At 37.0% G+C, this 25,519-nt stretch overlaps 1 protein-coding gene across 3 annotated transcripts in view; it reads right to left on the bottom strand.

Moving 5' to 3' along the window:
* The window catches only part of arhgef49 (Rho guanine nucleotide exchange factor 49), a 31,162-nt gene extending 6,138 nt beyond the window's left edge, over window positions 1-25,024 (bottom strand). The window contains exons 1-6 of one of the 3 annotated variants that reach the window (XM_089133259.1): window positions 24,832-25,024; window positions 24,528-24,589; window positions 12,067-12,215; window positions 8,465-9,987; window positions 3,752-3,935; window positions 1,414-1,612 (exon numbers count right to left, since the gene is read on the bottom strand). In XM_089133259.1, coding sequence (XP_088989385.1) covers window positions 1,414-1,612; window positions 3,752-3,935; window positions 8,465-9,957 — 1,876 coding nt within the window. In that variant the 5' untranslated portion in view covers window positions 9,958-9,987; window positions 12,067-12,215; window positions 24,528-24,589; window positions 24,832-25,024. Of the gene's footprint in view, window positions 1-1,413; window positions 1,613-3,751; window positions 3,936-8,464; window positions 9,988-12,066; window positions 12,216-22,518; window positions 22,690-24,527 lie in introns of those variants that run through there. The other 2 variants (XM_089133260.1, XM_039655415.2) reach the window with 2 other exon arrangements.
* Between the last annotated feature and the right edge of the window lie 495 nt (window positions 25,025-25,519).

The following is a 25,519-nucleotide window of genomic DNA, read 5'->3' as shown; positions in this document are numbered from 1 at the left end:
CAGTAAATTTGAAGAGTCTAAATAGTGGATACTAGGAATGTAACAATATATTGTGTCACAAATATCGCAATGAAAAAAATTCTAAAATATGTGTATTGTGTATAGTTCACCCAAAATAAAAAATACATTTTAAAAATAAAGTTTTCAGAGTTTTAGTCCGTCAGTACTACATTAAACTAAAACGAATATTATGTTGAGTATAATGTATAATAATGAAATGGGGGAATATGTGTGGGTCCTGATAATGCCAAATGTTTTTTCAGCTTCAGAATCATGAATATTTTTATTCTGGTGTCACTATTGTCCTGTGCATTGGGTTTCCAGCACCAAGCCTATTCATTTACACCAGCAATGTAATATCAAATTTTGCATTTTAATCAACAGTAACATTTTTGTAAATCTTTTATCATATGTCTTGGAGTATCGCAATATGTTTGTATTGCGAGGCCAGTATCGTTATAAAATATTTCAAAAATCGAATCATGACATGAGGGTATGGTTACACCCCTTTTAGTATACACTACTGTTCAAAAGTTTGGATTCAGTTTTTAAATGTTTTTGAAAGAAGTCCCTTTACTGTATATCTGCAAAGGAAAAACAGTAATATTGAGATATTTTGTTAAAATTTAAATATATTTTAAAATGTAATTTATTCTTGTGAGCTGAATTTCAGCATCATTACTCCAGTCTGCAGTCACATGATCCTTCAGAAATCATTCTAATATGCTGAATTTAGTGCTCATAAATTATTATTATAGTTGACAAACAGTTAATGCTTAATATTTTGGTGAAAACTGTCATCTTATACACTAAGTGTCAAATTATTTTCAAGTTACAGTAAATAATGAATGACAGATATGATAAATATCTGCTTTCTTTAATCTATAATTAAAAAAGAAAATTATGAAAGTCTGCTATTACAAATTGTACTTTTTGAAATAAAAAAATAACGGTTCAGTATTACTGAGGATGGACCTCTGGGACAGAGCTCAGAGTCAAATACATAATTACAACAATTTATAGGTATTCCTTTTAAGCTAATACTACACGATGATCTAAATCTAAAATCAAAAACTTTATATATCCAAATTCTGATGATACCAATACATTTATAATTTAACAAATAATGGCAAATAAGCAATATGGTGCTGGAAAGATATGTATTTGATCGTTGCCTTTTGAGTGTGAAAACAAAACAAAGTACAGACAAAGAGTATGGATGCTGCAGAAAGATAAAAGCAGTCCTCAGGTCACGCATGTGACGGCACTTTAGTAAGCACCAAAGACCTAGTAGCAGAATCTCATGATAACAACTAAAGTGATACCCTTGGGTTAAATGAAGGATTGTCAAAACAAAACTAGGACAACAGGAGTTCATTTGTGCAAATCTGAGTGCAGTTGAAAGAGTCTTACCACTGTCCCTCTCTCTGCGATGAATGTGCAAACGTGCCGCGGCGGCGATCTTCATCTCCAGCTGCTTACGCTTGGTAGCGTCTGCAGGCATGGGGTCACTGTAGTGGGGCCGCAGGCGGCACTCACGCTGGGCCCTCACTGACTCAGACAGCTCATAGGCCGCATCTGAGCTGGAGCGTCTGCAGCCCGCCCCAGAAACCTGCCGATAGGACAGACATCTGTTAATCATGACAGAGAAATGGTCCGAAATGTATGCATGTGTGTAAAGGGAAAGTTCAATGTGTAAAACTTCAATGATGGCAGATTTGATTTCTAAGCGCATAAGAATTGATGGAACCACTAACTGTTTCAGATATCGATCAGAGTCATTATAGTACATTCAAAGGGTGTTACATTACCAAAGCTTTTAATATATTGTGGTGGTAAGAGGATTTTTGTTTTTGTTTTTTGCTGTGGGTTTTCATGCTGTTCATAAAGTTTATTGACAGACTCCAAGGACATAAAATGCATCTATTTTATCAATAGAAATGGTTCAGAAAACCAGTTTCCTTTCAAACCTGGCCTGTTAGAAGTCACTAATTAAACAGTATTAAAGGGATAGTTTACCCAAAATAAAGTGTATTCACAACAGTTCCAAACATCTGATGAAAATAAAATATTAAAGGAGTTGTTCACTTTTTTTTACACATCCAAGATATACATGTCTTTCTTTCTTCAGTCAAAAAGAAATTAAGGTTTTTGATGAAAACATTCCAGGATTTTTCTCCATATAATGGACTTCACTGGGCACCAAATGGTTCAAGGTCCAAATGAGAGTTTCAGTGCAGCTTCAAAAATCTTTAAACGGCACCAGACGATGAATAAGGGTCTTATCTAGCGAAACCATCGGTCACTCTCCTGTTCGAACTGGTTTATCAAAATGAACAAATCTTTTTTCGAGTCATTTGGTTCATTCAACGAACGAGTTCGAACAGGAGAGTCACGAACGCTCATCACAGAACAGAGCAAGGCGACCATTTGAGCTTATAAAACTTAAACTTCTTTATTTACTTTTGAAATGACCGATAGATAGTTTCGCTAGATAAGACCCTTATTCATCGTCTGGTGTCGTTTAAAGCCCTTTGAAGCTGCACTGAAACTCTCATTTGGACCTTGAACCGTTTGGTGCCCAGTGAAGTCCATTATATGGAGAAAATCCTGGAATGTTTTCATTAAAAACCTTAATTTCTTTTTGACTGAAGAAAGAAAGTCATGGACATCTTGGATGACATGAGGGTAAGTAAATTATCAGCAAAAGTTTTATTAAAAGTGAACTACTCCTTTAAGAGAAATGTATCAGTCAGTCAGCCTAGTCTTATTGTGTATAATATACATGCAGAAAAAAAAATGCTTTTTTAATATATTTCATTAAATAAATTAAAAAAATGGGGCAACTATAAACTCTATGAAACACATTTCTACACTTCCTGACCCAACTGTCCTTTTTGGCTTCCCTCAAACTACCTGTAATACTTGAGACTTTTCTTGATCCAATCATGGATAAAATCAGGTCAATCATTATATTTTCCAGTTTAATTACATATTTCACTCAACAACACAGACATAAAATATGTTGTCAATGGTTTCATGTTGACTTTAAAAGTGTTCACACTGACTGACAGAACTGATAACCATTCACACCTCTAAAACACTAGAAATCAATTTCAAAATGAAGTCAGTACATAATGTGTTTCAGTTGAATCGAGAAAAAAAAAAAAAAAAAAAAAAACACAATCTCTGGCATAAAACCCTCAGAAGGTCACTTGACAGCATTAGGTTCTCAAGTGTTATCAATGTACGAGAAACAAGACACCAAGGCTTCAGGTGACGTACAGAATAATGAATAAGGCAGCAGTTATCTTAATTAAAAACACTGAAATGCAGAGACAGAAGAAGAATCTGTGCACAAGGGACAGACCAATGAATCATAGCAACATTACACACGAATGCCAGCATTCTTCGATATCACCCTTAAAAACATGCAGCCAGTCAAATGGCATGAATGAATGTGGCGCAATCAAGAGCAGGTCGGCATCTCAAGCAGCAGTGGCAGGACGCACAACCTGACACAGAGAGGAACGGAAAGCAGTTACCACCATGAAACCTGGATCTAATCCTTACTGCGTGTCGCTCTTAGCTGCGGCTCTGCGTGCTCCGCTGCATGTCTGCAGTCGCCTCTACCGTGCAGATTCCCCTGCAACCTCAGGCTCCCATACGCGCTGATCACGCTCACATGCATGCATGACAGAGGCGATATTCAGAGATGTGCAAGTGTGTGAGAGACGGGAGCATTCCTTACGCATTCTGACGCCGCTTTCCCCTGTTGTCCCGTGGGCTCGGTGCAAGCCTCCTCTCCGCAGGCCGACGTTGTCATGGCAACGAGGGCAGATTGATGGCTGGGATGGGGAGCGGTGGTGTCAGTGACGTCATTCTGCTCACGCGACAATCGGACGGGAGACTCGGCTGCAATCTCTGCACTGCAGCTGGGAAAGCGAGGGAGAGAGAACACAAAGACGGAAAATGGGAGTGTTAAATCGGAATTACAAGTATGTATGCGTGCTGTGCGGTCAACCCCCATTTCTCTAGGGAGGACCAGTGCCCCACAGAGCAGAGGGGCTCAGGGCGGACAGCAATTAGACGCATCAATTCACATTAACACCTGAACTCCTCGCTACAGGGTTCTGAATGGGAACAAACACAATCAATCTTTTAGATTCCTATAAGTAAGGAGCTTATGTATCTCTGGATGATCCCACACACCACAGACGATGAATAAATAACAGCACATGGCAGAGTGAAACTGCTTAAGGTCTGTGTAAGATAATATGATTTGATTTCAGAGAATATCTTTTGAATGGTAGTTTTCTTACCCTTCTGTCAAATTGATATGTTTTATTGTCATACATTTTGTAGGATAATAAGACTTGTTATTAATGAATGTGGAAAATTCATCTTTGCCTTCACAAAAATGAATTACATTCTAGCATTAAAATAAGAGCTGTCAATTGATTAAAAACTAATTAATCGCACATATTTCTGCAGTTAATCGCACCTAAGATTCCAGTTTTTAACATATTTTTGTAATGTAATAACTTCACATTCAATCTCTAAATTAATATAGAAACAACATAAAGACAGTATATTTAATTTTTTAATGTAACAGGCAAGAAATATACAGAAATTGAATAGTTATCAAACACTTCACAGTTTTCACTGCATACATTATAAATTAAATATAGATACATAAACGTTATTCAGTCAAGAATAGTGAATGATTCTCTCTTTTTCTTACGTTTTTTTTTAATTAATTTCATTGAAATTTAACTCACATTTAAATATTCACCAATGAACACATCAGTTGTGATAAAAGGAAGCTCAGACGTGTTTACTTGACGAAAACCAATGAAGTTCATTCTCGTGTGTTACACACACAGCACGCTTGAACTTCCGCATGAACCAACGAGGTTCATTCTCAAGCGTTAAGCAGGTTCGGTTGAGCTTCTGTTTATGTTCGCTGATCAATGTTTATATAAGCCTCAATGAATACAAGCCTCAATTTAATCTGCTGTTCATCATCTAATGTGATCATGTCTCTTCAGAAAATTTTGATTAAACCACTCAAATCATGTGGATTAGTTTTTACAATCTCTTTATAAACTTTTTGAAGCGTCAAAATGGTAGTTGCGTAGCTGTCAAAACTGGCACAGATTTGATTAAAAATATCTTCATGTGTGTTCTGAAGATGAATAAAAACAAATTTGGAATAACATGAGGGTGAGTAAATGATGACAGAATTTTAATATTTGGATGAACTATTCCTTTAACATAAATGACACAAAGGCTGATTAGGCAGCTGTCACTTTAAAACATGTCGCGCATGGGCATTTTGTCATAAATGTGTGTGTTTTTGTCCATTCAAGCATGAACGAGAACTCAATGCAGCCGTGTCATGACAGTGCCACACTTGAATGGTTTAAAAGCATTTGCATGAATAAGAGCATGATTTTTTTTATTCATTTAGCAGACGCTTTTATCCAAAGCGACTTACAAATGAGAACAATAGAAGCAGTTAAACTAACAATAGGACAACAAGTCCTATGACCCTTCCCAGTTTAATCGAATGCAGTACGTGTCCTTTTTATTGTTTTATAAAGATAATAGATATAGAAAAGATATAGAAAAGATGATAAAGTGTTAGTATTAATGGATCAAGTGTTGCCGAAAAAGATGCGTCTTCAGCCAGCTAAAGGATGACGGGAAAAATGGATGCTACGTTAATTGCGTAAATAGGCTTAACGCGTTAAACAAGTTAATTTTGACAGCCCTAATTCAAATAGAAAACACTTCTTTTAAATGCTCACAACATTTTACAATTTGATTTGTTTTTACTGTATTTCAACCAATAAAATGGTGATTAAAAATAAAAAAAATCAGTGTATCAAATCAAAGACATGAAAAAGTAATATTAAGATCAGTAATACATTTGTGAATGATTGCTGATGGATGCACATACATTCATTGTTGAATAAACTGACTTTTAAACATATTAATCAGCTGTTTGTCTAAGTTACTGTTCATATACAGCGCCGGCGGCCTCTTGGGTTTAAAAACAGGTGCTTTGATTAATTTGTTATAAGCTCTTAATTGCCTCTTCTACATCACTTCCATCTCCTTTAATGCTTCAGTACCTCAATATCTGATAATGCTGCAATCTTTACTGTCATAAATTTGCATAAATGTCATCTGAGAATAGTGCTGACAGCACAACGAGGGACTCTGAAGCATTTAAAAGCAAACACACACAAAGACAAAGAAGCCTTCATCTCACTAGGAAAGGAAGAATCACAAAATGCAGATGTTAATTGCTGGCGTGGTCTAATGTCATTTTTTTTAATTCTAACAATAAAATGTGGAAGAGTTCATCCACAAACCTGTAGCCATGGACTGACTGAAAGTAATTAATATCCCGCTCTGAAAGAGACAATACAACCAATGTCTTTCACACATGAATGAAATTATCATTAAAGCACTACAGATATATTGCCTCTCATTTCAACAGTGCTGTGTGAATTTATTCATTGAATGTTTTCCCCTTACTTATTACCTGTAAGTCACTTTATTCCAGTGTACCGTCAGGTTTAGATAAAAGCACATTCAGTCTGATTTTTATTATTTATTTAAAGGTACAATGTGGATCCGGTCCAACGACACCAAATCAACTAATCTATAAAAATTATACATTGACACCATGATAAAACAAATAACAATGATTGTATCAGGGCAATAACCTTCCTATGAATTGCTCATCTATTCTAGTCATAGAGATTAAGTGAAGCACACAATAAATGAAAATAACTATATAAATGTATCATAAAAATGACCTGGAAGCCCCCGAGCTGCTCTGTAGTAAATGAATACCCACACTTGAGGCACTATGGTACAGCTGGGATATTGGATGTTATATTTAGATGGTTCGCAGCCTGGATTGAACTCCTGCCCTGGAGGAACATATCATTAGAGAAAGGCTCTGCAGTGTCGAAAAGCCTCTGACGCACCCGCAATTAAGCTCTGTACTATGTCTGGAGCAAATTCAGCTGAAGGAAAATCTATATGGATTTATGCATCCATGCTAAATTTGAGAAGACTGTCAGGGCCAGAGTTATGTGCCGTTATGTTAATCAAATTCCTGTCAGGTTCACATATTTTACACTTGTGAGATTTTGTGAGAAAACGTGCCGTTGGTAGACAGATGTGAACCGCCGCCATAGCACAACACAACCACTGAAGAATCAGTAATACAGTTACTGCCAGTGCGATTCAGTGGGGAATTAATGGGGTTTATTGCTAGCATCCAGTCCTTTATCTTAGGTTGTTGCTCCTACAAAAATATGGTTCTTCATCTTTGTTTTCCAGTAATGACATTTATCCAACATTACATTAATTTACCTGAAGCTTTGACCAAATTCAATGAAGTTTATACTTAAATCTAGTCTGTAGATTTTATTGGGTTGCAATTTTGTACTGGAAACCAAGACAAAGATACTGATTAGTGCAGGATATTTAATAGAATTTCTAATAGCCATGTTTTCACATTCCTGACAGTAAACCTGATAATCATCACAGAACATGCCACTGTATGCAAATATCACATCTGCTACCGTGGGCCTGACATAAATTTAAGACATTAAGAATCACATCAGTAATGATACACTCTCTGTAAACAAGCTGTGCAGATGCTGGAATAAATCAGTACCAACACAAACACTGATCCAAACGCTGCTGGATTCATTTTCAGTTAACAAGCAAAAGTGATAACCAAGAGATACACTGTTCCAGCAGTCACATCAGCAGTTGTCAATTTTTACTCAGGATACTATTTTTCCCATTTAAACTCTAAATGATAACTTACATGGTACCGAAATGTTGGAAAATATTAGAGATTTTTTAATTAATTGGCAATGGTCAATACTGGATAAATATTGACTGATATTTGAAGGGATATATTTAATATCAGTGTTTACGCTCATTTTTTTAATTCAATTCCCTTTACCATTATCTTCTAACTCTCAGTTCATAAACAACTAATTCATTTAGAAAAAGTGTATTGGAATTTAAATGACATACATTTATTAATACCCAATCTATTTTCTAAATGTGACTTAATTATCTTATTGTGAACAATTCATAAAGGCATACGTTTCCTTCCTATCTCCTGTGGAGTATGCCTGACTTCCCCAATAATTAAGTTTGCTTAAACTCCGCCCATCTCTTACAAACAACCTCAAGCTCACATTCATATCTTAGTCCATCCATTCAACAACCAATGGATAGAACCAAGTCCATGTCCAACATTTTCTTTTCTTTTTCAATAATTCAATTCTCTTTAATGTACTGCATCTCACAATAGAGATAAAGTGATCTATCGCTACTTCCGTAACATTGCAACTTTAAGTACTAACTTAAGTAAATGCACAAGTGTACCACTACCAATACATATAATCCATCCACTCACCTTTTTTTAATAAGATCCAGGGCGGATCCCAGGAAGCCATCCTTTATTTTGTAGATTTTGGCTCCATAGCTGGAAAGGTCTTGGCCGTCCAGAAGGATTGCGGGGCAGCATCTGGATGGGCCATCGCCACACTCCCGGTGGGGCAGGAAAGGGAGAACATTTACATCTGTGGCCCCAGGGCCTGCTGGGCCCTTTGTCTCCTCCTCTCTTCTTGTAGCAGCTTGAGGGTGTAATGGAGAGCGAGCTACTGGGCCTGTGCAGATGGGTCCTCCCGGGACATCTGTGGTGGAACTGGGCTCAGAGATCTCTCCTCCCCTCTCTCCGCAAGGATGGTTCGAACCTTGAGCGGTGTTGACGTCAGTGTCAGTCCTTTCCACACTCTGCATTTCCTCTGTCTGTTGTCTTTCCTCTCTATGCTTGTCGCTACTCACCATTTCAGAAGACCTGTGGTTCTTACTGCCCTCCCTTTGCCTCATTCTCTTAAACTCCTCAAATGTAGGTATGTGCAGGCGGCCCACCGGGGGTCTTTTCCTCTCGGGGGTTGACTGGGCAGAGTTAGTGCAGATGGGCTCTGTGGTATGAGCTTTAATCATGGTACTAGACTCCTGTCTGGAGTTCAGAGCCAGATTAGGGGTGCTTCTTTGCCTTCGGAGCTGCAGTCGTCGCATTGCTTCCTGTTTGATCTCCTCAGGACTTGTGATGCGATGGGCACTCAACTCTTGCTGTCCATTCGTTTGCAACAATGCCGGCCCAAGCCGAACTGCTAAATCCTGATTGCAAGGATACTGCGGACAAGGTGCATTACCAAGCACAGGTTGAGGACGCAAGGGCTTGTGGGGCTCCGTCACACGTGTGCTCTGGAGCCGCAGCTTGTCTCGAAGACCCTTTCGGGCATTTCCATTCATGCCCCAGTCCTCAACCGCAGGTAAAAGCCATTGTGGGAAGAGCGGTATATCCTTTCTGACCACTCCTCGGCGGCCGTAGATCGCCATTCCGTCGAGGGATGGCATTAAGCCATATACCTGTGGTCCCTGAGGAGGTCCATCGTACCAGTGGCTGCTTGAAGTGCAATGAAGAATAAAATCACTGTCCACACTCCTGTAAGGATACACATTCGGGTCGGACACAGCAGCCCAGTGCAGGTTTTCCAGGCTCCGGTAAAGTCGGGTACTGCCGGTGTTTACGCAGCCTTGTGGAATGCGCAATGTCCCATAGCCAGACTGACCGTCAGGCTGTTTGAGAGGATGCATACTGCTGGTGGAGCAGTAGAGCCCCAGGTTGCTGAGCAGGCCATTGTTGTTGTTGCAGTGGCCTGGCGCAATGTCCGGGGCAGGGAAGGGAGGCATGCCATGATGAGTGAAAGCAGACAGCGGGGGGCTGAGGATGGACAGGTCCATAGACAAGTCCATGCTGCAGCCTGCAGGAGAGCCCGCTGGAGAGTACTCACATTGTGATGCTTTCACATCCGGCATGGCCACAGAAGGAGCTGCCATCTTCCAGAAAGTAGCACTAGGATCACAGTCCTGCAAAAATGTACAGACAAGACATTGACATCACATCAGAAGAACAAGGTCATACTCTCTGCATCTCAACATCAGTATTTCACCAACACCTGGTGGTTAAAAATGGCAAAAGGGTCAAAAATAATGAAAGTGTATGGTTCATTTGCACTATAAATTCTGTCCGCCTTTAGCTTGGCCAAATAAAAATGCTATACTAATTAATCAAAATATAAAATGTTTTTCTTAATACTAATCTACTTACATATACTTTAGGTTTATACATCTAACAGTATTATAAGTAGAAAATACATACATAATATAGCAATACTATAAAGTAAAAAATATTTTCAAGATAATATTTTAGGTTTTCATTTATTTTGGCTTTAGTAAAATGTCATTAAAAAGACTTTCTCGCACAGCATGAATGGGGTTTTATATATTGTTAATAGCTGAATGTTGTGGCAAATAATAATTTTTTTTTTTTAAACTGGCATTCTATTTCTCCATTGTGTGCTTTGTAAAAAAAAAAAGAAAGAAAAGAAAGGAATTTTCCAAATACATAAGCAATATATATTCAAATGACATTCATTGGGTAAGCAATTAAAGATTTTAGAATACTAGTTGAGATTTACAATTTCCTCAGGTTACAAAATTAATCATGAGGATGTGGTACCAAGGATTTCAGAAGGTGATCCTGAAAATGCTAAATTATTTCCTTGAAGCGATGATTGAATGCAACCTGTGCTAATGGCTTGTATGTAAGAGATTCAGTTGCTCGCTTGTGTTTGCAACAAGCTCTCCCATTCCCTATCTTATTACCCTTCAAGGGTGCAAAAATATAATTCACCCAATAATTCTCACATATTTAAAAATGGCATGTTTATCCTGCACAACACTAACAATATTCCTCATACCATAGAACTGGTTGTATAAATCTTTATCACATCAAATGATCCTACCAAAGACAAAACTACACTTAAGGTAAAACCATTTCATTTAATAGTTCAATAATCGCTGCAGCATTTATAATGCTCATGATCTGTAGTTCCTATGACTTGTATAATCATATTAATTTTCTAAAAATGGCTCGCTCTTTAGTACGAGTCAAATGGTAGGGGGAATCATGTCTGGAATTAAAACATAAAACCGAGAGGGAGGAAAATCAGAAGGGACAGTAATGAATAGAGCCACAACACTCGCCCAGCGCTCTTGTTCCACTAATCAGATGAGAACTCTGGATTAGCTAAGAGAGCGCTTCTCTTTCAGTAATTAGTACAAATTGCCTTGCTTTGGGCCATATTAATATCCGACCCGCAATCTTAAACAGAAATCAGGGTCAAGCCAGGAGTTACAAAAGAGCATGTCGCAATCATTCCAGGCAGCCAAATCCATCTAGATGAATATTTATCTTGCCGGTCATATAACAACAATGGTATGTGATTAGATTGAAAAAAGCTAGTGATTTTTAGAGACAAAAATTGGTGGAAGCCCAGCATGTTCAGGTGTTCAATTAACGTTTGGCCCAATTTAATTAAAACTGAGCTGTTGAAAGCCCTCTGGTATTACCAGGCTAATTTCAACGCTCTATTTGGGAGATAAGGAGAGCGAATCCCCTCTTTTTGTTATTCTGTGAATTGTACAGTGGAGCGCAGAAAGGGTTTATCTTTGTGGGCGAGTCGACTCACTGTCTCAATAGCACTGCCAGTGTTTTCTTCACTTGTGCTTGAAAACTGCTGGCGTGTGAAAAAACAGTCAATTAGCATAAGGAGCTTGTTTAATGAGCCTGTGGCACAGGATCAGCTCACGCCAGGCCCACTATATCCTCTCTGTGTGTGACAGACAGACAGATGCTCCGTTTCCTATTTGAGCAGAATTATTACAGACACAAGAAAGTGTGCGCAGACAGTCCCTCACTGAAACAAGCGCTTCATACAAAGCCAAAATACAGGAGATTCAAAAAACTCAAACCTGAGAATTGGATCAGTCCGATTCGTGACACACTAATCAGGTTGCCTGATTGATTTTAAATTAGTTAGGCCGAATGACTGGACCTGGAGGATTGCAGTATGTTAGTCTCTTACATTAGTCATAAAAACTTACCCCATTTTATCAACTCTGTGTGTGAACGTTTACTCTGCTTGCTTCAGGCTCATTCACAGGCTCTGAGCCAACAGAATCCCTTTTGGTTTGGGTTAGAGGTAGACAGACCATCCACAACACCAGACAGCTGAGACCTTGCGTACAGGAAGCTACAAAAGAAGAGAAAAAGACGTCAATACAGGCATCCAAAAATAATCCTGATCAATTTCTGGAATGAAAATTGCCTGCAGTATTTCGATGGATCTTGTGTTTCTGTTTTCTCTGGGACAAAGCATTTGCTTTGATTGAGGAGATTTTGTCAAACACTCAGAATAAAACAAAGTCATCATCGTGGTTTCCCTTACAAAGAAAAAGATTTCACTGGATTGAAGTCATTATTAAATGTGATGATATTTATTTTCACACTTTATAAGACCTAAATATTTTTGTGAACAACTTATTTATATTACTTTTCTCCTAACAAGGCTTTATGAACGCCTGCAACTTTCATCTCACAATTCTGACATTTTTTCCTCACAATTATGAGTTTATAACTCACGATTCTGAGAAAAAGGTCAGAATTGGCTTTAACCACAGCTTCACTACTTCCTGAATTTCAGCCAGCTCCTTGTTTCCTCTCTGCCATTATTGGACACATTGATTAATTCAGGTGTGCTTGACCTCAGTAGTCATGGCAACAATAATCAGACACACCTGAATTAATCAATTTTGCCCAATAATGGCAGACAGGAAACAAGGAGCTGGCTGAAGTTCAGGAAGTAGTGCAGCTGTGCATAAAGCCCATTGCAAGATTTTTTAATTCGTGGTGAAGAGTATCCGAGTATTATGATATTCATAAACATATTAACATACACAACAAACTGTTTTCCAAAATTTTTAGAACACATGTACTTCAACCTCCTGTGATTTAAGGCTCAAGGCATGTTGTGGAGTTGAGCCGAAACCCAATTTAATTCCCTCTCCCCTTAATATCAGCCAGAAAGCTTCAAGAATTACTTCAAGTTGTGATAGTGGATCTCAGTGAATGTAGTTTCAACGATTCCTCATTACTGAGGGAGACACTGCTCGACCTCCACCAGGATGGAGTCAGGCTTTGGTCAATAAACACATTCAGTTGCTCATCCACTCCATCCTTGTAATCGCATGAGCTCTTGGTGTTTGACGAATGCCTGTCAGTATGTGGTCTAGCTGCTCAATAACACATTTCTGAGTAACATAATTCTGAGCTGCAGGACATCAGTAATGTACAAGTACATGTACATGCACAAGTAATCTGTGCGCGCACTTTTATGACCATATGAATGTTATAAGCGGTTCTTTTAATGAAGGATGAGCTCAGATTAACACATTAGCATAATGCTCTGGTTATTTTTGGGAGGAATACTGTGACTAATATGCTAGTGTGCAATTCTGAAGCTACCAGGTCAAATTATAGAGCAAAATGTGTTTGTCTGAATTAACTCACTGAATTTGTCAGTTCATGGTTACTGAATAAAAATCTGGTTTACTATCATGAATTTCATTCAAGTTTTGGATGGATGGATGGTTGGATACACAGATAGATACATAGATGGACAGGCACGTCCTGATTTTGCAGAGTTAGACACGTTCCTGGGTCAACATTTTGTTGATCCTGGAACAACATTTCTGTATGAAAATGTTGTCCCTAATCCTAAATCATCCCTAAAATCAGACACTTATGTAGGAGCACCTAACCCTGATTGTAAGACAAAACTTGACATACACTGTAAACGTGTCCCTCAAATCTGATTGGTTGATTGGAATGTTGTTCCAGGATCAACAAAGATGCTGATCCAGGAACATACTTGGTGAAATCAGGTTCTGTGATATACAGATAGACAGAGCTATCACAAACACACACTGTACCCAATTATCCTCATTTCCACCTAATTTTGGCAAGTACACTAGCTCAATCCCTTGAGTCAACAAACATAAAGGAAAAAAAAAGAAGAACTCTATCCACATCCATCTAACTCTGTGATTTACAGGTGCGTCTTCCATATATCTTACACCTGCAAATGTAATATTTGAATTATTTTCCATCGAGCCACTGGAGCAGTAAGGTTGAACATTGATCTATGAAAGCTTCCACATGGAGAATCAAAGACTAAAAGGCCACATATTGATTGTATGTGCAGGTTTGTGTGATAGCACAGTAGGGGTGGTTCAGGGAGGTGGAAAAACAGAGTGCAGAAAGAGATTCACAGTATGATTATTCTGCAGAAGACTGACCTCATGATTGGTAGTAGAGATTGAACAATTTCGTCTGAGATCACAATGGCCACAACAGAAGATATCAACCTATTTCTAATCACTGGATTTGTACTTCCACAAACAGGACTGTAGGCTGTTTCCAGGAGCAATTTAAGCGAAAGAGTACATTGGGAGGGAAAAGGGAAATGTTGAAATCTGCATGTCTGTGCAGAATGTAGATTCGCTTTTGTTAAAATGGTGATGGTTTACACAGTAAATGTGGGTAACATGCTAGTACTAAGTAGCCAATCTCGGATTAGTACCTGTTGGCGGTTTCATCTAATCCATCTGATCCTGCAGAAAGCCGATATACGGGAAAGATCAGGAAAGTCCGCACGCTATTGATCACATGCTTATCTCCTGTATTTTGCAGTAGTGGACTAAAGGCTATCTTTACTGACAAATTATCCGTATTAGGGTTTATATTGTAATCCAAAAAATTTATGAACTTGTAATATATGAAGAGTTCAGATGCAAAAGCCTCTAAATGCCATTGGAAATTTTCTTCTTTAATGATGATTTTTATCAAGCTTGTATATTTAAGTTCAGTAATTTCACTTAAATAACAATTAATAGGTAATTATCATTGCCATTTAAGTGAAATCACGGAACTTAAATATATATACAAGCTTGATAAAAATTATCATTCTAGAAGAAAATTTCAAATGGCACTTAGAGGCTTTTGCATCTGAACTCTTCATATGATTTGGTATAATTATAGTCCTCATATGTTTTCTATCAATTTGTAAAACATAAAATGATCCTAGAATGTATTTAAACACTTAACTTACACAAAATCAGTTTCATTGCATAAATAATACAATGTAAAATGTGACTTCTTCAAACAAGTTATACTACTTCATAGTAAAAAACGAAATTAAATAAGAATATATCGAAATTGAATAAGAATATATATATATATATATATATATATATATATATATATATATATATATATATATATATATATATATTACCTATAGTGGAATGACATTCATAATTGAACTGTTTTTTGGACCTCTTGAAAGCATTAATAACCCTTCATAGCATTGCTTCAGCATCTGTTTGTCAGACAGGTGAAGTAGTCATGGAGGTAACGTACAGTAAGAGTGGAGTGCTGTATAATCAGATGCAGAACTGAAGAGCTTTCCTATTACCTGTCAGCAGAGCACCGCACTCATTCTGACAAGAGCAGACGAGACAGAGCTGGGTTACGGGCTCTTCAAAGTAAGAGGAGACGGCATCGAAACATGTAAGAGTGAGGCTCGGGAGAGGTGAAGACTCAAGTACCAGCATAACTTAGTTAATTAGGATTCAACTCTGCCATGAGTTCGTTGCTTTCAACGTTGCACCAAACTAAGTCTGCTGTCTACCATATCTGCAACAAAGTCTGCTGTCAGTCTAGCCAAATGAAATACAGTAGTTTGTCACATATACTGTAGGAATTAAATGTACAGTGAACATTGTACATCATGAAGATAAAAAAACAAAACATGACAGATAAACTATAGGGTGTCTTTTCCGGTAGCTCAAAATTGTTTAGTGAATATTTTATGCTTGTGCAGTGTTAACTGAGCTGATGTTGAATAATGCATTAGGTATATTAGGTGAGAGAAGCATTGTCAGAGCACAAGTTTTTCCATAAACATTAGTACTATTCTTAGCGGAGTTGCCCTTTGATAAAAGACAGCAGGTTTGAAGCACTAGTAATTGCTACACATTGCAAAGCTGTAGTGAAGTTATTGCTATCACTAATTGGTGCACAAAGATGTGACAATCTTGCTATAAATCATTATATAGCTGAGTAGACATTGTCGCAAATAACTGGCTCAGATCATGTCATTCTAGCCAGCAATAACAAAAGGCAATTTACAGAGCTTGCATTTCTGACGCACACATCAATATGGCCATGGATCAATGTCTGCCGGTCGTCATGTTGGTGGATGTGTTTAATTAATGACCAAGCTGCCACATGCAATATCATTAGTGCATGATTTCACCCAGAAAATTAGAGTATATTATGAAATAGTATTCATTGAAGGGCCAGTGTAACCCAATTCATCAGTAAATTTGCCTCCATACCACAAAGTCTTAATGCTGGATATGAGGGAAAAAAATAGTAGGCTTTCATACAGAGATATCATCATTTTAATAAGACAGACCACCGCTTACATAATGCATAGCGAGACATGGGTGAGGATAAAAATCTCTTCCATGAAATGAATATACATTGAAGCCCTGTGTGATAAAACACGGTCATTAGCTGATTTCTGCCTTGAAAAGCAGAGGGAAATGAAGCAAGATGATAATTGCCTTTCAGACTGATAAATCAATGCACCACAGCTCCCCATAAGGATCCCCCCCCCCCCCCCCCTCATCCTCAATTAGATAAGTCACATGAACATGATACGCTGCTCTGAAAGATAAAGCCGGTAGTTACGGACAGAGCGTCAACAGAAGTCGGTATACTGCCTTCAGAAACAGTGTGTTTCGGGGAAAATAATCTATTGCAGCAAAATCATACAAACTATAAAATGAAAAATGAGTAATTTCTGCTAAAATAGATGGGTAATTGGAAACATGCCAATCTCCTTCTCAGAAGCAGGTTGATAATACTCGCTTGTTAATACATCTGAATAAAATTTCTGTTACAAGTATATTCCTTTTTATTTTTAAAGCACTACCACGCATTTTGGATACAGTACCATGTAACTACCACGATTCATTATCAGTATAGTTAATGTAAAATGTGTCCATGGACTCATTATCAAGATTATATGTTAAACTGTCACTGTATACATTAAACTTTAACCTACTGTTCAAAAGTTTGGGATTGGTCAGATTTTGTTATGCTTTTGGAAGAAGTCTTGTGCTTTCCAAGGCTGCATTTATTTAATCAAAAATACAATAATCAGTAATATTGTGGAATATTATTACAATTTAAAGTAAATGTTTTCTTTTGTAATATATTTTTATGATTTATGTCATTAATCCAGTTTTCAGTGTCACATGATTCTTCAGAAATCATTCTAATATGCTGGTGCTCAAGAAACATTGTCTACATCAATGATGAAAAAAGTTGTGCGGAGTATTATTTTTTAATAAACCATTATACATTATCTCACATTATTTTTGATGACTATAAATTAAAAAAGAACAGCATTTATTTGAAATAGTAATCTTTTATAGCGTTATATACTGTTACTATTGATTGTTGATGGATCGTTGACATGATGGATAAATTAATTTCTAATTATTTATTTAAATTTTTAAAAAATCTTATTAGCAGCCAACTTTAAATGGTAATCTATGTAACTAGTACCATGAACTTGTCAACCCTTAAAGGTTTAGTTCACCCAAAAATTTAAATTCTGTCAGTATACTAACCCTCATGTTGTTCCAACCCTTTAAGACTTTCCTTCATCTTCATAACACAAATTAATACACTTTTGATGAAATCTGAGAGCTGTCCCACTCCTCCATATGTTTCTAGGTAATTGCATCTTCCGGCCCAGAAAGGTAAAGACATTGTTAAAATAGTCCAACAGTGGTGACTACTGTGGGTCAAAATAGGTTTATCAAGCGATGAGAGTACTTTTTTACGCACATGTTATACATTATAACAGAGTAAATAATTTATTTTTGTTTTTAGAAGAAGATAGACTCATCGGTTGTCATCTAATCAGCCCAGGGCTCTCTTCTAATCCTAAGTGTGGCTCTGTTTGTGTTTTCATTGGATAATGACACCAGCAGGTTTGGCAACAGTAACAATAACAAAAACAACCTACGAACCAGCAGACTTCACACTTATCAACCAGAGAGAAAGAGAGAGGGCTATGGATTCAGTGTGAAATATGTGAATATAACATGAGAAAACTGTGCCAAGGACAAAGGGGGATGGGACAGGACAGGAAAGAGTGATTGATAGGTGAAAGCAGACAGCCTGATAAAAGAGTTAGGTGTGGAGAGCAGGAGACATGAGCGATGAGAGATGAGCGGTGAAGAGAGGAGAGAAAGGTAGAGAGAGAGAGAGAGCATCCCTGGAGCTCTACTGATAGGCAACAGTGCTTGTAATAAGGCAGGATTGCTGTAAGAAGCAAATGGCCCTGTGGCAGAGAGAGACAGAGATATGGGCTAAAAAGAAAATGATGCTATCATGATAGCTCTCATTTCTCTCTCATTACACTGTCCTGAACTTCACAATCCTGGAGCAAAGCTCTAACCAGTCCAGACAGCTTTAGGGAATAAACCAAATAAGTTGTTTGCTAAAATATTTACCCTATTCATTTTACCCTGTGAGAGAAATACATATAAAAATCCAAGAGCCTGCACTGCAGGGTTCATTATTAAAACAACGAAGAAGGAAGAAAGCTAACTTTTGGCTTTTCAAATATAATGTTTTCGTGACTGAATTTATAAACAAAACGTACTTTCTCCAAATCTGCATTTGTACACAATCTTTCAAAAGTTTGGGAAGTAAGATGGTTTTGAAAGAAGTCTCTTCTGATCAATAAGGCAGAATTTATTTGGTCAAATATACAGTAAAAACTGTAATATTGTAAAATATTATAACAATTTAATTTTAAATGTAATATATTTTAAAATGTAATTTATTCCTTTGATGGAAAAACTGAATCTTCAGTGTCACATGACCCTTCAGAAATCATTCTAGTATGATGATCATCAATGTTGAAAGGAGTTGTGCTGCTTAATATTTTTGTGAAAACAGTAAAACATGTTTCCAGGCTTCTTTGATGAACAGAACGTTCAAAAGGACAGCATTTATTTGAAACAGCACTTTTTTTGTAACAATTCAAACGGCTTTAATATCTTTTGATCAGTTAAATGAATCCTTGCTCAATTAAAAAAAGAAATCTTACGGACCCCAAAATTTTGAATAATAGTGGGTCAGCCAAGGTCAGCGGAGATTATAGATCTTAGCTTACTGTATTTATATATAAAACATGACGCATCATTTTCAAAGTGACAGACAATAGGTAGGCCACATAACTCAGTCAATAGCAATCTATACTACATTATGAGCTGTGGCATTAAACGGATGATAGAAATGAACAGCATCACACTTCTCTTTCAGTAGAGCAAGGCTGTTCGTTGTCTTCAGGAGCTGCCTGTGGCTGTCATATTTCAACAGCTCCATATGAGCCCTAATCACCATCCATTGGGAGAACATCACAAGACCCACACAACCCTGTCTTTAGGGGCCCTCTCACACACACACACATCAGCTCCTTTGTTGTTCTTTGTGAATGAAGAAGGGATCAAAGCAGCGGATCTCTACGTGAAGGTGCCCCAATCTCCGTCAGAGCCACTTGGCCGGTAATGGGCTTTCATCGGGGGGTGATGAGGTGAGAGCAGGATAGGACAGACGGGGGGAGAAAGGGGGATTAGGAATTAGAACAGGAGGGGGACAGCAATTGATCAGCTGTCATCTCCGCTTACAGTAGGCTGGTGCAACTTTCACAGGGAAATATCCAATCCAACTGGGAAAGATGAACACTGGGCAGAATCATCTCCATTTCAAAGTGGATTCATTTAAATGAGACCGTGGCCCACAAATGCAGTAACAGAATACAGTTCAGCAAGATTACAAAAGCCTCCATTTAGAAACCCCAACATTGATTAAAAACAAAACAAAAACTAATGCAATTAATAAATGGAAATATGTTGTAAATTGTTACCAAATATAACCAAAACCAATGTGAAACTATATCACATTTTGATTCGACTCAATCCATAATGAGATGGTATAATGCTGGTTTACTGGCATTCTCTGATGCATTATAATTATTCCAAACATTCATCACACATGAACAATGGAAGTTCAATGCCAATGCCCCACATACTTTGCAACATAACTGTCTCCTCTTCCAGATAACAAAACCAAGTTCTGACAGTTCACATAGCAGACCTTTTATTTCTCCAAAAACATGCTTAGCATTCTGCATTGATATAAAAGTGAACCTTGCCTCAAACTATTTAGGTTTGAGACTGTCTTTGTCTTTGAGACTGAAGGTTATCTTACAAGTCAAATGATTTACATAGATTCATCTTTATGGAAGAGTTCACTCAAAAATTAATGAATTATGCCACCATTTACTCACAGCCATTCTATGTAGTTGAAATGTAGTTAAATATCGTAACTTAAGAAATAAGTTCAAATTATTTTAGTTAGTTAACATCAGTTAACTACATTAGTTAACATGATACAATAATGAATTGCACTTCTATTGCATTTATTAATCGTTGTTCATATTTATTCCAACATTTACTAATACATTATTAAAATCAATAAAAATCAAAAGTTATTTGTTAACATTAGTTAATGCACTGTGAACTCAAATGAACTGAACAAACAATGAACAGCTCAGCTGTATTTTTATTATCTAACAGATTAACAAATTATACAAATGTATTGTTCATGGTTAATTCTCAAGGTAACACATTAACTAATGTTAACAAATGAAACGTTGTTGCAAAGTGTTCCAAGTTAAAGTAAATGTAAAAACATATGCTGTCTAGACTTGTATTGATCATATTTTTTTATCTATTTTTCATCTAATTTAGTAACTAGCGCAGTATCCAAATATGGATATTTCGTTAAAGGCAAAAAGAGAGAATTATAGGCCTATGTCTAAATATAGTATCCATAAAACTGTAGGCAAAAAGTACCCTGATGACCTACTACTTCCAGAGAGATTTTGAATTGCATCCATTAGACACTTTACTATCCCATGTAAATAATATGTTCCATTTAAATAATATAATTAAATAATATAAATAATATTATTTAAATAATATAATTAAATAATATAATTCCATTTGCATTAATAGACACTTTACTATCCCATGAGGCCACGCGGGAGAGGAGTTTTGAACGGCAGTGAAGCAATGCAACTGACGCTGGCAGGTCATGTGAATTTCTACACACATTCATATTATATAGAACACACGTTTTTAATGGTTGCAAAGTAATTCGGCTATTTATTCAAAGTACTCGGAGAGTATGCGATTTCAGCCAAGCTGTTCTACCCCTAAAAGTGGTTCATTGAACTTATCAGTGTTCCGAACTCACATGTTTCACGAAAAAGATAAGCTTGGAAACACTGAAATGAATAACAAATTTTGAGTTCCACGGATACAGGTTTAAAAAACATGAGGTAGAGTAGCCTAAATGATGCCAGAGTTTTTATTTTACTTCTTTAAATTACAAAACCCTTTAATCAGAAAGCAAACTTTTCAGATTATCAAATGCCCACCCAACCTTTCAGGTCCACAGAGAAGGCGTTATCCCCTGATGGATACTATGCAAACCTGCAAGTGTCACTTCAATTTATTTTCCAATTTCCTGTCCACTGAGATACCCTCGCTCTTTCTATCGCTCCACTGTCCGACTAGATAAAATATTGAGGGCTTTTTGCTGAGGAGCAGCCTGGCCCATTTTTTTCCCATGTGCGCCAGACACTAAGCTGATGGTGTTGAGCATCCCGGCTCAAGTTCTGTATAGCGCTCAGTGCCCACACAACAACACACAATAAATCAACGAAGCATTTCATTAGGGCAGACTGCTACATCTCCAACGAGCCTTTGCTCTGTGTATTGTTAAAGTGCACGGTGGTGGACCAGGTCAGGCTCAAAACTAGGATTCCTGTGTTGTCACAACGAAACAGCCTGACCCCTTACTCCCATCGTCACGACGACACGTCAAGGGGTCAGTGAGGCATGGCAACTCCACACAACAGAAGGATCGTGTGACAGAAATGTATTCATCTCTCTCTCTCTCTCCCTCCAGAGGTCTATCCTCCGCTTCAGATCTGTCCAATGTCATAAGCAGAAGTATGCAAATGATATTCACACTGCTCTCTTGTACTGTTCAGCAAGTCTGCTCTGCATATTCGAAAATGGAAATCTCCTCGGGTGGCATTTCACTCAAAAACCATGAGAAATCACATAAATAAACTGCATATGTTTACTGAAATATTCATTTAAAAAAGATGTAACTTATCAGTGGATACACTAGATTACATCCCGGCACAAAAACATATGTTCCTTCATTCATTCATTTATACGAATCATCCCATTCAACAAGCACAAATTAAAAGCTTTTTAAAAGCATACAATTAGTCAAAATCCCCCCACTCTCCATCTAGAGCTACATACCTTTTTCTCATGCAGAAACGTCAGGTAGGAGACGAGAAGGCAGACCATGTCAGCAGAATGGGCAGTGCGCACGCAGCGGTCTATTCCAGTCTGGTGAGATACAGCATGTGAGCTGCTTTAGCCCTCTCAGCTATTGTTACAGCCGCCAGGTCCTCACTGAGCATGCTCCAAACAACCACTCCACTCACTGTTGGCATGGGAACCACTCAAGCACAGATCTCACTATAAAGGACCTCCCTGAGATAGACTCTCTCTTTCCCCCCACCTGTCCTCTCAAGGGGGTTTTCCTTGTTTTTGCGTCTGTGTAACCTTGTGAACCCGAAGCAAAGCTTGATAAATTGACCTATACAACATCCACTCATGAAGTTCAACTGAGCTAAGATGGAAAGGCAGAAAAGTTGTAACATCTTTGTCTTAATCTTAAGTTAACTACACCTTAATTCAAACTGTGATGTTATGAAAAATATGTACAGGTGAAACTCGAAAAATTAGAATAAGTATAACTACTGCATGATTATACTTTTCAGAGGGCCAACATTTCTGCATTTAAAATCCATTTTTTTATTGGTTTCATGTAATATTCTAATTTTCTGGGATTTTGAATTTGGGGTTTTCTTAAACTGTCAGGCATAATCATCAAAATTTAAACTTTTGCAGGATATTCTAATTTTTCGAGTTTCACCTGTATATATATCCACATTAGACAATCACAATTTGACCTTAAGGAATGTAGAATTACTTCACTAAATGAGTGTCACCGCACTTCAACGCAATGACTCGTTACTCTAAAATGTCAGACGACTGGTAGATAAATTAGATTAGTGAAATAAATAGATAAAAATCTAAATAAATAAATATCTAGAAATAAATAAGCTATGTTTATAGTTTTATACATTTATATTAAGATAAAAATATAACTAAAATGAATAAATAAATATCTGAATAAATAAACTAATAAAGTAGTTTATCTAGGTTGTTATATTTAATTTAAAAATAAATAAATAGATACCTTGAAATAAATATTTAACAATACATTTTTAATAAACAAATAAACAAATAATCTAAATATAAAAATCAACTAGATAATCTAGGTTTTTAATACTATTTATTAATTAATTTATTTTAAAAATGACTAATAAATAAATATCTCAAATTTAAATAAATAACTCACAATTCCAAAGCACGGGCCGTAGTCTCTACTGGAACGCAGTGCAGGATTTTGCAGCATTCCTCCGAATTCCCATGAGAGGGCTTTCAGAGCATAGGCTTATTGGCTGTGCTCTGTAATTACAGTATGTTGTGTGGGGTTGAGGTGGCCGGGCCATATGGAGAGAGCTAATCCTCTACATAACCACACATGCTCCTCGGCTCCTCCAGCGATCAGAGACATCAGCTGAGCCTGTCAAGCACGCACACTGCATCTCTGGGCTAAGGCATGGAGCGGCCAGGTCAAAGGAAAGGATTTCCTCTTTGTCTCTGCCGTATACCTCGGTGATCTATTGGGCCCAAGGCAAGCGCAGGAGGCTGGCAGCAAATGCATTATCCACATTTGATACCAAGCTCCCTTGAGAGAGACTCAGAGAGTCAAATGTACTATTAGCTTTTGTTTCAAGGCTTATAGTGTTACATTAGCCAAATTGGCACTTTTATCATATAATCTAACACTTTTTTTAAATTATTATTATTATTGTCAAATTTATCTTTACAAGTTATTAATCATGACATATAGCTCTATTTGGCACTTTAATGGCTAACCGCAGTAGTGGTGGGATTGAAATAAAATCACAGGTCCCTGTGGTTCAGTTGGGGTTGGTTTAATACACTGCATCCAGTAAATGCTTCATCCATTAGCTTGAATGCTTCTCCAGAGGGACGATTAATATAGTCTAGAGCAGTGGCACACAGTGCAAACAGAAGAAATACGGCTATCATCTGGTTAACAGTAGACAAAATAAACAAAATGTCTTCAATTAAGAAACTTTCCAAAAAAGTATGATGTAATAGCCTACCATGTTTTTGGATATGTATTTGCATTGTGGTAGCATGTTTCTTCAACTTGGAAATTTTGACCCTGTAGACAAATAAAAACAAACTCTCTTAAAGTTCCTGTTGTCAATTGTATCCCATAAAACCCATATGATATTTGATCATGAAAATTACATAATTAAACCTTTTCCCTTTTTCCTGTTGAAAAAACTTCCTGCCTTAAATTAGCTTGAATGCAACTTCTACACCATTGCTTCATTTAGTACGCGCAGTTTCTTAAATATGCTAATTATTGTTATCAAACAGTGTTGCTAATGTTACACAAACCATGTTCCCGTTCACAGCGTCAGACATCTCAGAGTCAAGAAAGCTGCCTTGAATTTCAACAATCATCCGAAACGCTTTAAACAACTCTGAACGTCAGTGGAGAAAAGCATAAGGTTAGTTCTTCGTAACATTTTAAAACGCATCGTACACCTGCTAACGGCTATATGGATAACATGGCAGTGGCATGGCATATCTCGAGACTACCCTGCTAAGTTACTTCGCTCGCTGTTAATGTTATGCAAAAAACCCGCCGGTGATTGGTTACAAGGTCGTTTGTGACGTGAGAAACACCAGATTTCAAACCGTTATTATATATATTATTATATAATATATAATATTTTAATATTATTAATTTTTAATATTATTAATTATAATATTAATATTTTATACTGTAATTTATTCATGTGATGGCAAAGCTGGATTTTTCAGCACCATTACTCCAATCTTTAGTAATCCCTCAAAAAATATGCTGATTTGCTGCTCAATAAATATTTATTTTTATTATTATTATCAAAGCAGTTGAAAACAGTTGTTGCTCAATATTTTTGTGGAAACCATGATAGTTTTTTTTTTTTTTTTTTTTTCAGGATGATGGAAAACTAAAAAGAAAAGTATTTATTTTAAATAGCCTAGAAATCTTTCCTGCTGTCAGGCAGAATAAAATTAAAATATGAATTTCTTTTTAAAA

The sequence above is a fragment of the Pimephales promelas genome, chromosome 7, assembly GCF_988280905.1.
Source record: "Pimephales promelas chromosome 7, fPimPro1.hap1.1, whole genome shotgun sequence".
Taxonomy (NCBI): domain Eukaryota; kingdom Metazoa; phylum Chordata; class Actinopteri; order Cypriniformes; family Leuciscidae; genus Pimephales; species Pimephales promelas.
Note: the sequence above shows the minus strand (reverse complement) of the source record. Positions and strands in the feature narration are given on the sequence as shown.